Consider the following 13,448-nt stretch of genomic DNA (forward strand, 5'->3'; position numbering starts at 1 on the left):
AAAGTCAGGTTTCATTACAACTAGCAAAGTTAACCATGCAACAAGGTGTTCCACTTTCATATATTTTAAGAATTTCTTTGCAGAGTTTCAAATAAATGCACCACCTGCTGCTCCGTCCAGGACTGTGGCATCCAGATGTACTACCTAACAGCACAAGAAGATCATCCAAGAAGAGAAATTTCATTACTGCGGGCCAGAAAGGAAGAATGTTAAATTGCTATAAATATTGTGAGTAAAATCCCAGAATTTCCCATTTATTAACAACAACAACAGAGCATATATGGTACTAGGAATGAAATCTAGTGAGGACCAGAAACAAATAGCAGGTAAATATTACGTTTAGGGCAATACAGTATACTAAGTATTAACGTTTCACCCAATTCATGACACTTTTTTGGTGGTCCATGATAGCTGCTTTTTCACTATCACACTTGCAAATTTCCCTCCTACACTTAATGAAACAATGTTAATGGAGAGAGAAAATAAAATGTGTAATTGAGATATAGGGTGTTGGAAAGGTGTGGGCTTTCAAGAAATGTTTACAAACATTACAAAATATCCTTTCTTGACATCCGAGCACACTAGTTATGAATTCGTAGGAGTTATTAAAGGTTAGAACAATTTGCACTACTGTTGTTCTGTCTCCTAACAATAACTACACAATGTGTAGTGTCATTTATAGTTGCATTATTGGACAAAAACGGGGAAATTTACATTATTTTTTTATTTTTTTTATTTTTTAAAAATCGCCTGAAAAGTGTAAAACGGAGACTTCATTGTATACATCTCGACATCAGCTAGACATCGACACTGACAGCAGATTTATTGTTGCATGGAATTGTCACTGCTAATGAGATTATTAGTGCTTCCCAACATGAAATAATTTGAGTGAACATCCCTAGTCAGTCATATACTGTAGTCACTTGCTTTTATGGGCTAACTACCTCAGTGTCAAAATGCTTCTGGGAAAAACTTTAGGAATTCACTAGTAAAATTCTGAAAGCTGCTATGGCAACATCAGCTACAGAGAGAGAGTACTGCCCAGAACACTTCACTTCAGACACGTACAAGCCAAATAAATTTGCAACAGAAGAGAGATCTCCCACCCTGGTTCAACAGTCATATTAGGAGACCAATGCAAGAAGAGTTCAAAGAAAAAAAAAAGGGGGGGAGAGAGGGGAGGGGGGGGCGGGGGGGGGGGGGGTGACGGCAACAGAGAGGTGTACAGTGTACACCACGTAGATGTTGTAAAGCTTGTAGAATGTTAAAAGAAGATCTAAGCAAAGTTCCTTGCACGCTAATGTGGTCTTTCACAATGATGTGTACTGTTAGCATTAACAGGACCACAGGTTGTTATACACTGTGGTGAAACACATACTGGTCTGCCATCACTAGTTCCTTCACCACAGAACAGTTTTCTTCGAGACATATAGAAGGATACTATAGTAATCAACTTGGGAGATCAAAGAATTTTATTTTATCACTAAACTTGGGTGTTGTCTATCTAAAGCAAGGTACACAGTCAGTCAAGAAGGATCATAACTTAAACTCCTCTCTCTCTCTCTCTCTCTCTCTCTCTCTCTCTCTCTCTCTCTCTCTCTCTCCTCCTTCCCCCTCCCCATACCTCCCAACCTCACTAAATGCTAAGTGTTTAAGACTTATAACAAACATGATTAGAGAAGCTTAAGTTCTGAACCATGAACCATGGACCTTGCCGTTGGTGAGGAGGCTTGCGTGACTCAGCGATACAGATAGCCGTACCGTAGGTGCAACCACAACGGAGGGGTATCTGTTGAGAGGCCAGACAAACATGTGGTTCCTGAAGAGGGGCAGCAGCCTTTTCAGTAGTTGCAGGGCAACAGTCTGGATGATCGACTGATCTGGCCTTGTAACACCAACCAAAATGGCCTTGCTGTGCTGGTACTGCGAATGGCTGAAAGCAAGGGGAAACTACAGCCGTAATTTTTCCCGAGGGCATGCAGCTTTACTGTATGGTTAAATGATGATGGCGTCCTCTTGGGTAAAATATTCCGGAGGTAAAATAGTCCCCCATTCGGATCTCCGGGCGGGGACTACTCAGGAGGACGTCGTTATCAGGAGAAAGAAAACTGGCGTTCTACGGATCGGAGCGTGGAATGTCAGATCCCTTAATCGAGCAGGTAGGTTAGAAAATTTAAAAAGGGAAATGGATAGGTTAAAGTTATATATAGTGGAAATTAGTGAAGTTTGGTGGCAGGAGGAACAAGACTTTTGGTCAGGCGAATACAGGGTTATAAATACAAAATCAAAACGGGGGAATGCAGGAGTAGGTTTAATAATGAATAAAAAAATAGGAGTGCGGGTAAGCTACTACAAACAGCATAGTGAACGCATTATTGTGGCCAAGATAGACACGAAGCCCACACCTACCACAGTAGTACTAGTTTATATGCCAACTAGCTCTGCAGATGACGAAGAAATTGAAGAAATGTATGATGAGATAAAAGAAATTATTCAGGTAGTGAAGGGAGACGAAAATTTAATAGTCATGGGTGACTGGAATTCGGTAGTAGGAAAAGGAAGAGAAGGAAACGTAGTAGGTGAATATCGATTGAGGGGAAGAAATGAAAGAGGAAGCCGTCTGGTAGAATTTTGCACAGAGCACAACTTAATGATAGCTAACACTGGGTTCAAGAATCATAAAAGAAGGTTGTATACATGGAAGAAGCCTGGAGATACTGACAGGTTTCAGATAGATTATATAATGGTAAGACAGAGATTTAGGAACCAGGTTTTAAATTGTAAGACGTTTCCAGGGGCAGATGTGGAATCTGACCACAATCTATTGGTTATGAAATGTAGATTAAAACTGAAGAAACTGTAAAAAGGTGGGAATTTAAGGAGATGGGACCTGGATAAACTGACTAAACCAGAAGTTGTACAGAGTTTCAGGGAGAGCATAAGGGAACAATTGACAGGAATGTGGGAAAGAAATACAGTAGAAAAAGAATGGGTAGCTTTGAGGGATGAAGTTGTGAAGGCAGCAGAGGATCAAGTAGGTAAAAAGACGAGGGCTAGTAGAAATCCTTGGGTAACAGAAGAAATATTGAACTTAACTGATCAAAGGAGAAAATATAAAAATGCAGTAAATGAAGCAGGCAAAAAGGAATACAAACGTCTCAAAAATGAGATCGACAGGAAGTGCACAATGGCTAAGCAGGGATGGCTAGAGGACAAATGTAAGGATGTAGAGGCTTATCTCACTAGGGGTAGGATAGATACTGCCTACAGGAAAATTAAAGAGACATTTGGAGAAAAGAGAACCACTTGTATGAATATCAAGAGCTCAGATGGAAACCCAGTTCTAAGCAAAGAAGGGAAAGCACAAAGGTGGAAGGAGTATATAGAGGGTCTATACAAGGGCGATGTACTTGAGGACAATATTATGGAAATGGAAGAGGATGTAGATGAAGATGAAATGGGAGATATGATACTGCGTGAAGAGTCTGACAGAGCACTGAAAGACCTGAGTCGAAACGAGGCCCCGGGAGTAGACAACATTCCATTAGAACTACTGACAGCCTTGGGAGAGCCAATCCTGACAAAACTCTACCATCTGGTGAGCAAGATGTATCAGACAGGGAAAATACCCACAGACTTCAAGAAGAATATAATAATTCCAATCCCAAAGAAAGCAGGTGTTGACAGATGTGAAAATTACCGAACTATCAGTTAAATAAGTCACGGCTGCAAAATACTAACACGAATTCTTTACAGACGTATGGAAAAACTAGTAGAAGCCGACCTCGGGGAAGATCAGTTTGGATTCCGTAGAAATATAGGAACACGTGAGGCAATATTGACCCTACGACTTATCTTAGAAGCTAGATTAAGGAAAAGCAAACCTACGTTTCTAGCATTTGTAGACTTAGAGAAAGCTTTTGACAATGTTGACTGGAATACTCTCTTTCAAATTCTGAAGGTGGCAGGGGTAAAACACAGGGAGCGAAAGGCTATTTACAACTTGTACAGAAACCAGATGGCAGTTATAAGAGTCGAGGGACATGAAAGGGAAGCAGTGGTTGGGAAGGGACTGAGACAGGGTTGTGGCCTCTCCCCGATGTTATTCAATCTGTATATTGAGCAAGCAGTAAAGGAAACAAAAGAAAAATTCGGAGTAGGTATTAAAATCCATGGAGAAGAAATAAAAACATTGAGGTTCGCCAATGACATTGTAATTCTGTCAGAGACAGCAAAGGACTTGGAAGAGCAGTTGAACGGAATGGACAGTGTCTTGAAAGGAGGATATAAGATGAACATCAACAAAAGCAAAACGAGGATAATGGAATGTAGCCGAATTAAGTCAGCTGATGCTGAGAGAATTAGATTAGGAAATGAGACACTTAAAGTAGTAAAGGAGTTTTGCTATTTGGGAAGCAAAATAACTGATGATGGTCGAAGTAGAGAGGATATAAAATGTAGACTGGCAATGGCAAGGAAAGCGTTTCTGAAGAAGAGAAATTTGTTAACATCGAGTACAGATTTAAATGTCAGGAAGTCGTTTCTGAAAGTATTTGTATGGAGTGTAGCCATGTATGGAAGTGAAACATGGACGATAAATAGTTGTGACAAGAAGAGAATAGAATCTTTTGAAATGTGGTGCTACAGAAGAATGCTGAAGATTAGATGGGTAGATCACATAACTAATGAGGAGGTATTGAATAGGATTAGGGAGAAGAGAAGTTTGTGGCACAACTTGACCAGAAGAAGGGATCGGTTGGTAGGACATGTTCTGAGGCATCAAGGGATCACCAATTTACTATTGGAGGGCAGCGTGGAGGGTAAATATCGTAGAGGGAGACCAAGAGATGAATACACTAAGCAGATTCAGAAGGATTTAGGTTGCAGTAGTTACTGGGAGATGAAGCAGCTTGCACAGGATAGAGTAGCATGGAGAGCTGCATCAAACCAGTCTCAGGACTGAAGAGCACAACAACAACAACAACAACAACAACAACAACAAGTTCTTGGCTACAGTGCATGTATGAACAGGTGTAAGCAGACAAAGAAATGAGCTGTGATACGCCCATCTGGATCCTCAATTTGGTCCATTTTTTAAAGGACTTGATAGTGCCAGTACACTACATGAACCCATGAATCATCAGGCGACACCCAATAGCAATTGCTTAAGAGCAAGTATGCGGAGAACACATCTGGCTCATCACCCCCCCCCCCCCCCCCCCCAAAAAAAAAAAAAAAACACACACACACACACACACACACACAAAATTAAAAATACATGAGAACAAAAAGCACATTCAAATTTCATGACTAACAACTGTGAAGTAGTAACGCAAACTGCTGTACAGGAGACAGGAAATCATGCAGTTAAACAAATAACAGAACTGTAGACAGGAACAAAGACACAACTGAATGCTGTACCCAAGAAGACGTAACAAAGAATACGGGCATAAAGTGAAAGGATGAGGATGTTTTACGGAGATAAGAAGGAGAAGAAAGCCAGTTGTATGTACGGTTCCATGTGCTCCTTAGAGGCTGAAGCAACATAGATTTTCACTAGTTTCTATGTTTACGTATTCAGAGGAAGTAAATAAATGTCCACTGACACAGATATATGGAGATGCATGTTTGTTGAAGACAAATATGTAGCAGTGTTCTTGTTACAAGACAGACTTTCTTGACCATATTTTATGCAAGCACAAATAAAAGCTTAAAATCGATAGTGAATAAGAAGAAACTACACATACAAAATATCTGTTAAAAAAAGTAGGGTGAACACTTTTTCCCCCACTACAGTCTACAGAGCAGCATCGTTGACATACTTTGATGGGTTGTAGTCCTGTGTTGACTGTGTCATCATTGCCTGGATTTTGTCTTCTTCACTAGCATCTAAGCTTGATAGATCAACAGCCTGAAACACAAGAAAACAGTTCTGCAAGTGACAAAGTAGTAACAATTACATGTCAACAAATTTAACCATTCAATATACTAATAATAAATGAAAAGCAACTGGTGCTTTTCATTTATTATTATAATGTTGTTCTACCAAGAACCGATGGAAGATTCCGTTAATATCATTCAATATATTTTACGACAAATTTAAATTGCCCTCCTTCTCCTCCTCCTCTACTGTTTCTTGACCTCAAAAAGAATCCTCTGCCTCCTATTCCTCTCTTGTTTCTTGACCCCGAAAAGAACATGGATGAAAGAAATACTTAGGCACGCAGATCTTCTGCAGTTTCGTACTGCATATTACCTGACTTACTAACAATAGAAACAACAGCTCTGCACATCTTTAAAAAGCACTGAAAGTTACGTTATGTGAATAACTTTCCTCATACCATTAAACAGTTGAACGTACTACCCTCTTACGATGTTCGGTAAAGTAACAGATGCACAGGAATACTCTACCACCAGCAAAACATTTTTTGACATATTCATTGTTCTATCAACAGAAAGATCAAACCAAAGTCAGGAGGAAGAAACTGGGTATGGACCCGTTTCAGAACAACACATCCTGACTTTTTCCCAAAGGGCTCACTAAAAATACAAATCATAATGTTATACTTTGACAATGGGAATGCACTTTTTCATCTACATTTTACCTACATGCTACTACAGACCAAAATGTATAAATCTTAATATCACAGTTCTCAAAACAATCTAAGACAACAGTCTGTACTGGAGTCCCATGATTTCATCCCTTGAGACCCAGAACTACAGCTGCAAACCAAATGTATGTAATATGAAAGACAAATACGTGTAATATGAAATACAAGCCCCTGACTAAAAGTCACACTGTCTGCCCTATCACTGCAGCAATTGCTTCTCTTTTTATGAAATGCAGCCCAATAGCTAAGTGATGTTCTCGGTTTGGAGTTAATGGGGTGGGAAAGGTTGCGTTCAGTAGTGGCTAGGCCACAGCATTAGCGATGTTAGTGTAGGAGGTGGCACTGACAGTTGTGAGCAGGGCTTAGGGTGGTAAAGGAACAGGAACTACGGATAGTCTGCAGAGGAAAGGTTGGTATCTTAAAGGCCTTGTTGCTACTGAACACTACCTTACCCAGTGCCGCTGACTCCAAATCTACAACCGCCTCTTTATCACAGTGACCAACTACATCCTTGCCCTTAAATACTTCTCCTTTGAAGGTGTCACATACAAACAAATACGTAGTGCAGCAATGTGTACCTGCATGGCTCCATTCTGCATCAACGTATTCATGGGCCATATAGATGAATCCACCCTAACCAGCCATAATCCCAAACTGGATTCAGAGTCATTGATGACTTTTCATGAATTGGATTGAGGGTGAAGACACCCAACCCACATCTCTCCAGAACCTCAACAACTTCTCTCTCATCCACTTCACAGGGTCCTCCTCATCCCAATGAGCCACATTCTTTCACAGAGAAATCCACTTCAATGATTGCTACATCAGAACCTACATCCACACCATATCTACAAACTACCAATAATACATTCTACTCCAACAGCTGCCACCCACTCCACACCAAGAAGTCCTTCCCATGCAGCCTAGCGACCCGTGATCATCACAATCTCTAGTGATGAGCAGTCCCTCTCCAAATGCTAAGAGTCTAAATGAGGCCTTCCCAGTCCAGGATTTCCCTTACCATTTTGCCCAGAAACGGATATTGCCGTGGTAACAAGTACAATGAGCACCAAGAGCTAGCCACCCAAATACATCATGGCAGTGTTATTCCAGTCCACATGAGGCAGAAATTCAAACTGGCCAGCATACTAGCAGATAAACATAGGGTGGCACCAGTGTCCTGACCTGCAGCAGCTCCAAGGCACACTTTCGCTGTATGTCCCACACTTGAAAAGTTTTGGACTTAACACCAGTATTACAAACTTCATTGATACAGACTTCAAAAGGATTTTCAACATTTGACTGTTACTTTTTGGAACTTAATTTATTTGAGGAATCACTCTGTCAAAAAAGTTTCTTTGATTTCCTTGTTCTTCAGAAGTTAGTTATTAAGATAATACCAAATGTGTGCAGTTATTTCATGTTGCAAATAAAACTGTTGAATGGTATATCTGGTGAAAGTGTCATGTGAAGGAAAGGAAAGGCAGTATCAGTTGGAGACGAGGTTTAAAAGAACAAATTTTCATTCCCAGCATGTTGTTCCAGGTAGCCATTACAGACTTCTATGATTTCTCCAATATGGCGACAGCCAACAATCCGATGGATCTGACACATCCAGTGCTCATACTACTACAACAAATGCAACAAACTGCTGCTAGAACAACTGAGAGCGCTCACCACATAGGGACAACAGGAGTGGGTTGACACAACCATGTGCATCCGACTGACGTCATAATGATTTCCAGTGTTTAAACAGAAGGCTTGCTATATGGCTTGGATGGAGCAACACTTCATCAACCACCCAATCGAAGGTGACATGCAGCAATGTACATTATTACTTGCCAATGCCAGTCCTCTTATTTATCAGCTGATATGACAGTTGCACCCTGAATCAGAGCTGCACTCCCTATTACATGCTATGCTTAAAGTTAGCCTAACAGAAAATTTTGATTTCTAAGTCCATGTGGCCACAGCCACATACCATTTTTTTAGCTGCCACTAGGTAACATCAGAATCTTATAGGGAAATGATGGCACCACTTTAAGGTTTATCATGAGAGTGTCGTTTCCAATGTGCCAACGAACAATGGAAACAGTCATATGCGTCCTCATGTTGTGTCTTTTCAAAGGCCCTAGGCCAGCATTCAGGGGAAACAAAAGAGACTGAGTGATAAATGAATATGTCTGGAACAAAACTGGAGTAGAAAAGCTGAATGAGAGAACTGAGAAGAATAGGTTAAGATGGTTTGGACACGTGTAGGGAATGGAAGATGGAAAAACACCGAAACAAATGATGGAGGCCAAGTCTGAGAGCAAGAGGGAGACCAGAGCAAGATGGATTGACTCAACAGGGTGTACACATGGACAAGCATTTTTTTCTGCTTAAAAATACACTTTTTCCCAGGTGAAAATAAATGCATAACTCGGTTTAAAGTACACATTCGTAAGTCCATATTAACAAAGAAATAAGCCCCAACCTGATATTGTGCTTTTCATTTGGTTTTTGGAATGCAAATTTTCTTGGAGTACCAGTACTGTATTATCTCATGGTTGGTTCTTTATTATGGCATAATGCCATATGTGCCAAAAGATGATAATGTGCACTTGAAATTCAGCAAACAGTTGAAAATAGCCAATAGTGTTGAATGAAGCACTTCGTTTCAAATAAACTGATTGTCTCTGCAGAGAAGATTAATAAAAGCCAATTCTTTTTTTTAGCAAATCAACAAAAATGACTTCATTGCTCTGCAAGGCGATTACTGCTCAATTGCCAAAAACATGGAAATAAAATAAATTCAAGAAACTAACTAATAACATATTTTAGCCTTCTTTAATTATATGAATGTATTTTAATTCACTTGATACCTCCCAGCCACAGAAAACCATTTTATTTTTATTTTTATTTGGTGAGAGAGATGTAAATGAAGAGGAGACAGTAAAATCGCTAAACATAATAAAATGTGGATCACACAGAGATTACCCCCTCCCCCCCCCCTATAATTCAGACTGCTCTGCGAATTTGCGAATCTGACAGCTTGGGCATGCCAAAAAAAAATTTTCTGGGTAGCATCTGGCATCTTGTTACTACTGCTGATACAGCTAACAGCCACATTTCAAGTAGCCAGAGGCAGGAAAAGGTACTGCTCATACACAACTCAACTGCGCATGTGCATGAGTCCGCTGGCTACTGCTCAAACGAACCTAATATTAAAAAAAATTACAAAAATTTAAAGAAAACTAAAACAATGAAAAATTCCCAGAATTCCAAAAGTTCCTGGTTTTCTCCTGGACGAAAAAATTCCCAGGTTTTTCCTGGATTTTCTGGTTGTCCCAGGGCATGTGCACCCTGCTCAATAAAAATCAGTTTAATAAGAAGGAATCTGGACTGGAACAAAACAGTTGCAGAAGAATAATACTGAAAAGACGGGGGGAAAAGTGGAGAAGTACCATAAATATCTCCCGGCCTGGTGCTGGATAAAGAAGAAATGAAAACAACAATGAGCCTGTGAAAATAACTGATTTTCAAAGTCACTGGATAATTTCTCTGCTGCGTTATTGACTTGCATCCATTCTGGGAATATCAAATTGACTCACACACATTCAGACAGTATCTATCTGCAAAGGTTTTCTAAAAAGAAATGCCTTCAAATTTTTATGTGAAAACTCTTCAAGCTTTTTTTAAATAAAACAAACATTATTAACATTCTAAATCTTTATTCTTCATGTCTACATATTTATTTCTCAACATAGTCACCCTGGCGATGAACACATTTCTCCCAACGAGAGACCAGTTTGTTGATAATGTCACTGTAGAATGTTTTGACTTTGCTGACAGGGCCTCAACCTCATCCCTGCTTGTACCGCTTCATCACTATCAAAGTGAAGTCCTTGAAGATTTTGGAAACAGGTGTAAATTGGATGAGGCCAAGTGGGGTTTGTATCGAGAGTGATCGATGACTGTGAACCTATTGCATCGTATTGTTTTAGATGTTACAGCAATGTGTGGTCTGGCATTGTCACACTGAAGGAGAAGGTGCTCCAGGTATGGACAAACTCTTCAAATTCGAAACTCGATTGCAGCACACTGTTTCTCACACACCAACATAGTTACTTTACACACTACCATGTTACATGCTTCAATTCAGAGCCCTCTAACAGCAGAGGGCTGTAAATATACTGGCCTAAAGAATAAAGATGTAGAAAGTGAATAACGTTTGTTTTATTTAAGAAGCCTGAAGAGTTTTCGCATACAAAATTCAGAGGCATTACCTTTCAGGATGCTCTTGTTTACTGTGAGCATAGTGTCAGAATGATACAAATTACATTCCACAAGTCAGTTTAGCTTCAATGACATTATGGAATCCAACTACACTGTTCCATTCCTGTATCTTAGCCAAAATCCCATCTCTCACCATTAATGGTAACTTTGTTTAAAGGTTCTGTTTTTATTTCACTTCTTAAAACAACTACGGTATCTTGCATTCTACTGACATCTCATTACTGATCCAAGTGCATTACAGACAAGAGGTTTTCTTTTACAGTATTATTATCAGTCACATTAACAATCATTATGATGTGTGAAGTACAGAAATACATCACAGGAAACGGCATTACACTAGCTTTCCAGCACTTGCACTTTTTTTTAACTTATCTATTAGCAAAGTTGTGAACTGTCTTTTGTGAAACTGCCACAGCTAATAACCTACTACTTAATTAAAGGAACTTTACACTAATTATTCAACAATATTTTCAACCAGGATGACAAATGCTCCAATCCTAGCACAAAAAGAGGTGACTAGGGATGTAAAAGAAGGGAACTAGCTTCTCAACAACTTACCTGGCAGCTTCAACGACATTTAAATCAAAACTTTTTTAGATATTTGCACTTTCAATCCACCATCAGAAATTTTATGCCCCACCCAGAAAGGCCTCCTTAGCTGTTACACGTGTGCTCTTCAGCCACATGATGCTATGTATTGTTTACCACAGGATCAGAGGACTTTGAATTATAAATTGCAAGATGCAGATGTGTCAACACCTTGCAGCTAAGAGAGCTCACTGCACTGGTGAAGTAGGGTTAACGCTTAAGAAGGTGCGAATAAGTCAAGATATTTTGATTTAAATACGAGGGTTGGAACTTAAATAGTGGCAACTATTTATTCAGAACTGATACAAAAGTGTTACATGTCTGCATCTGTTACAGTCCGCCAAACTAGTCCCCAGCTTTGTGTAGAAAACGTTGCCAGTGATGTGGAAGGCGTAGTATACGGTTAGCTGAGCCTGGTCTGTTGATAGTGCGAATGGAGCGGTCTACTGCCTGTCTAATCTCTGGAACAGTTCTGAAGCGAAGTTTTTCATCCTCGGAATCAAATCAAAGTCACAAGGACTTAATTCCAGGGAGTATGGTGGATAGTACAGTACTTTCCAGTCCCATTGACCAAACAGAGCAGCCACAGCTTGCGGTGTATGCGTCCACACATTGTTGTGCAAAATGATGCGTGGGTTGCGCAGAAAGTGTCGCTGCTTCTTTTGCAAAGCTGGTCACAGGTGATGCTCCAAAAATGAACAGTAATACCATGCACTGACGGTCCGCCATGGAGGACCGTAATGCATTAGGATAACACCATCACAATCATATACAATAATCACCACAACTTTCACCATACTGGGGCTCTGACACACTTTCAACTTTCGCGTTGACCCATACTGACGCCATTCGTTGGATTGGTATTTCAGTTTTGGCTCATACGATGTGGCCCATCTCTCATTCAGTGTTACGATATGGCATAAGGAAACTTCTCCTTCGCGCTCATAGCACTCCAAGTGCATCTGAGCAGCATCGTAACGCATCCATTTCTGCATTTCTGTCAAGCCATGCGGAACCCATCGTGATGCAATTTTTCGCATGCCCAGGCGTATGCGCTAATCCGGTTTCGTGGGCAAGTCCACAAATCGTATGCGGCAACAGCATGCACTACTTCTTCAGAGACGCTAGGACGACCTGCCCGATGCATGTCTGCCACAGTTTGCCGACCTCTGTTGAAGGCTTTTACCCAATGTGCCGCTGTTCTGTACAACAATGCCGATTCCCCACACACCTCTTGAAGACCTTGATGACACTGTCGTACTGTACGACTGGCACATTCAATCTTGATACAACTCCTTTGTTCCTGTTTAAAAAACATAGTGACACTGTTACATTAGACCGCCCGCTCACAAGTGACTGTGAAATTCCCTCGATTGTGTGCATGCTGGTGACGTGGGACGGGCGAGTCCATTTGCTCGGAGGTAAGGTAGGTATGTCAACAACGTGTGCTATTAGAAACAAGAGTAGATTCCATTGCATAGTGTCTCCACAGCAGTGTTGCCACTATTTAAGTTCCAACCTACGTATCTTTGAAGATGGCAGGTGAGTTGGAAAGATAATTCCCTTCTTTTACATCTCTAGCTTTGCCCAGAACATATTTGCCTTTTTCGTGCTTTGAGAGGGGTGTATTTCATTCTAGTTCCTTTTACTCTATAATAATTTTGACATTAGACTGCCATAGCATGGCAACTGATGCAAATTTTTGTTGACTTGGACAACAACTGATCAGGTTTTCTTATCGTCTTTTGAACAATGTTGCTTACATCACAGGATTGAATCAAGCTATGATGACCCTTAATTACATGAGGTTGTCAATCATCTTATAAAATTTGAACCGATTAATACAAGCTTGAAACACAGAAATGGCACGTGAAAAAAAAAAAATGACTAAAATGTATTTTTACATGTAAAATTCAAATAAAGCTAAATTTTTTAAATCAAGTTTTCAATTTTAGTTTAAGAATTCATTTT

The 13,448-nt window shown here is 40.1% G+C and overlaps 1 protein-coding gene across 4 annotated transcripts in view; it reads right to left on the minus strand.

Moving 5' to 3' along the window:
- Positions 1 to 13,448, minus strand: part of LOC126235680 (E3 ubiquitin-protein ligase RBBP6) — a 400,367-nt gene that overhangs the window by 283,994 nt on the left and 102,925 nt on the right. For all 4 annotated transcript variants that reach the window (XM_049944411.1, XM_049944412.1, XM_049944413.1 and 1 more), the window contains exon 6: positions 5,823 to 5,911. In XM_049944411.1, coding sequence (XP_049800368.1) covers positions 5,823 to 5,911 — 89 coding nt within the window. The remainder of the gene's footprint in view (positions 1 to 5,822; positions 5,912 to 13,448) is intronic.

The sequence above is a fragment of the Schistocerca nitens genome, chromosome 2 (genome assembly GCF_023898315.1).
Source record: "Schistocerca nitens isolate TAMUIC-IGC-003100 chromosome 2, iqSchNite1.1, whole genome shotgun sequence".
NCBI classification, from domain to species: Eukaryota; Metazoa; Arthropoda; class Insecta; order Orthoptera; family Acrididae; genus Schistocerca; species Schistocerca nitens.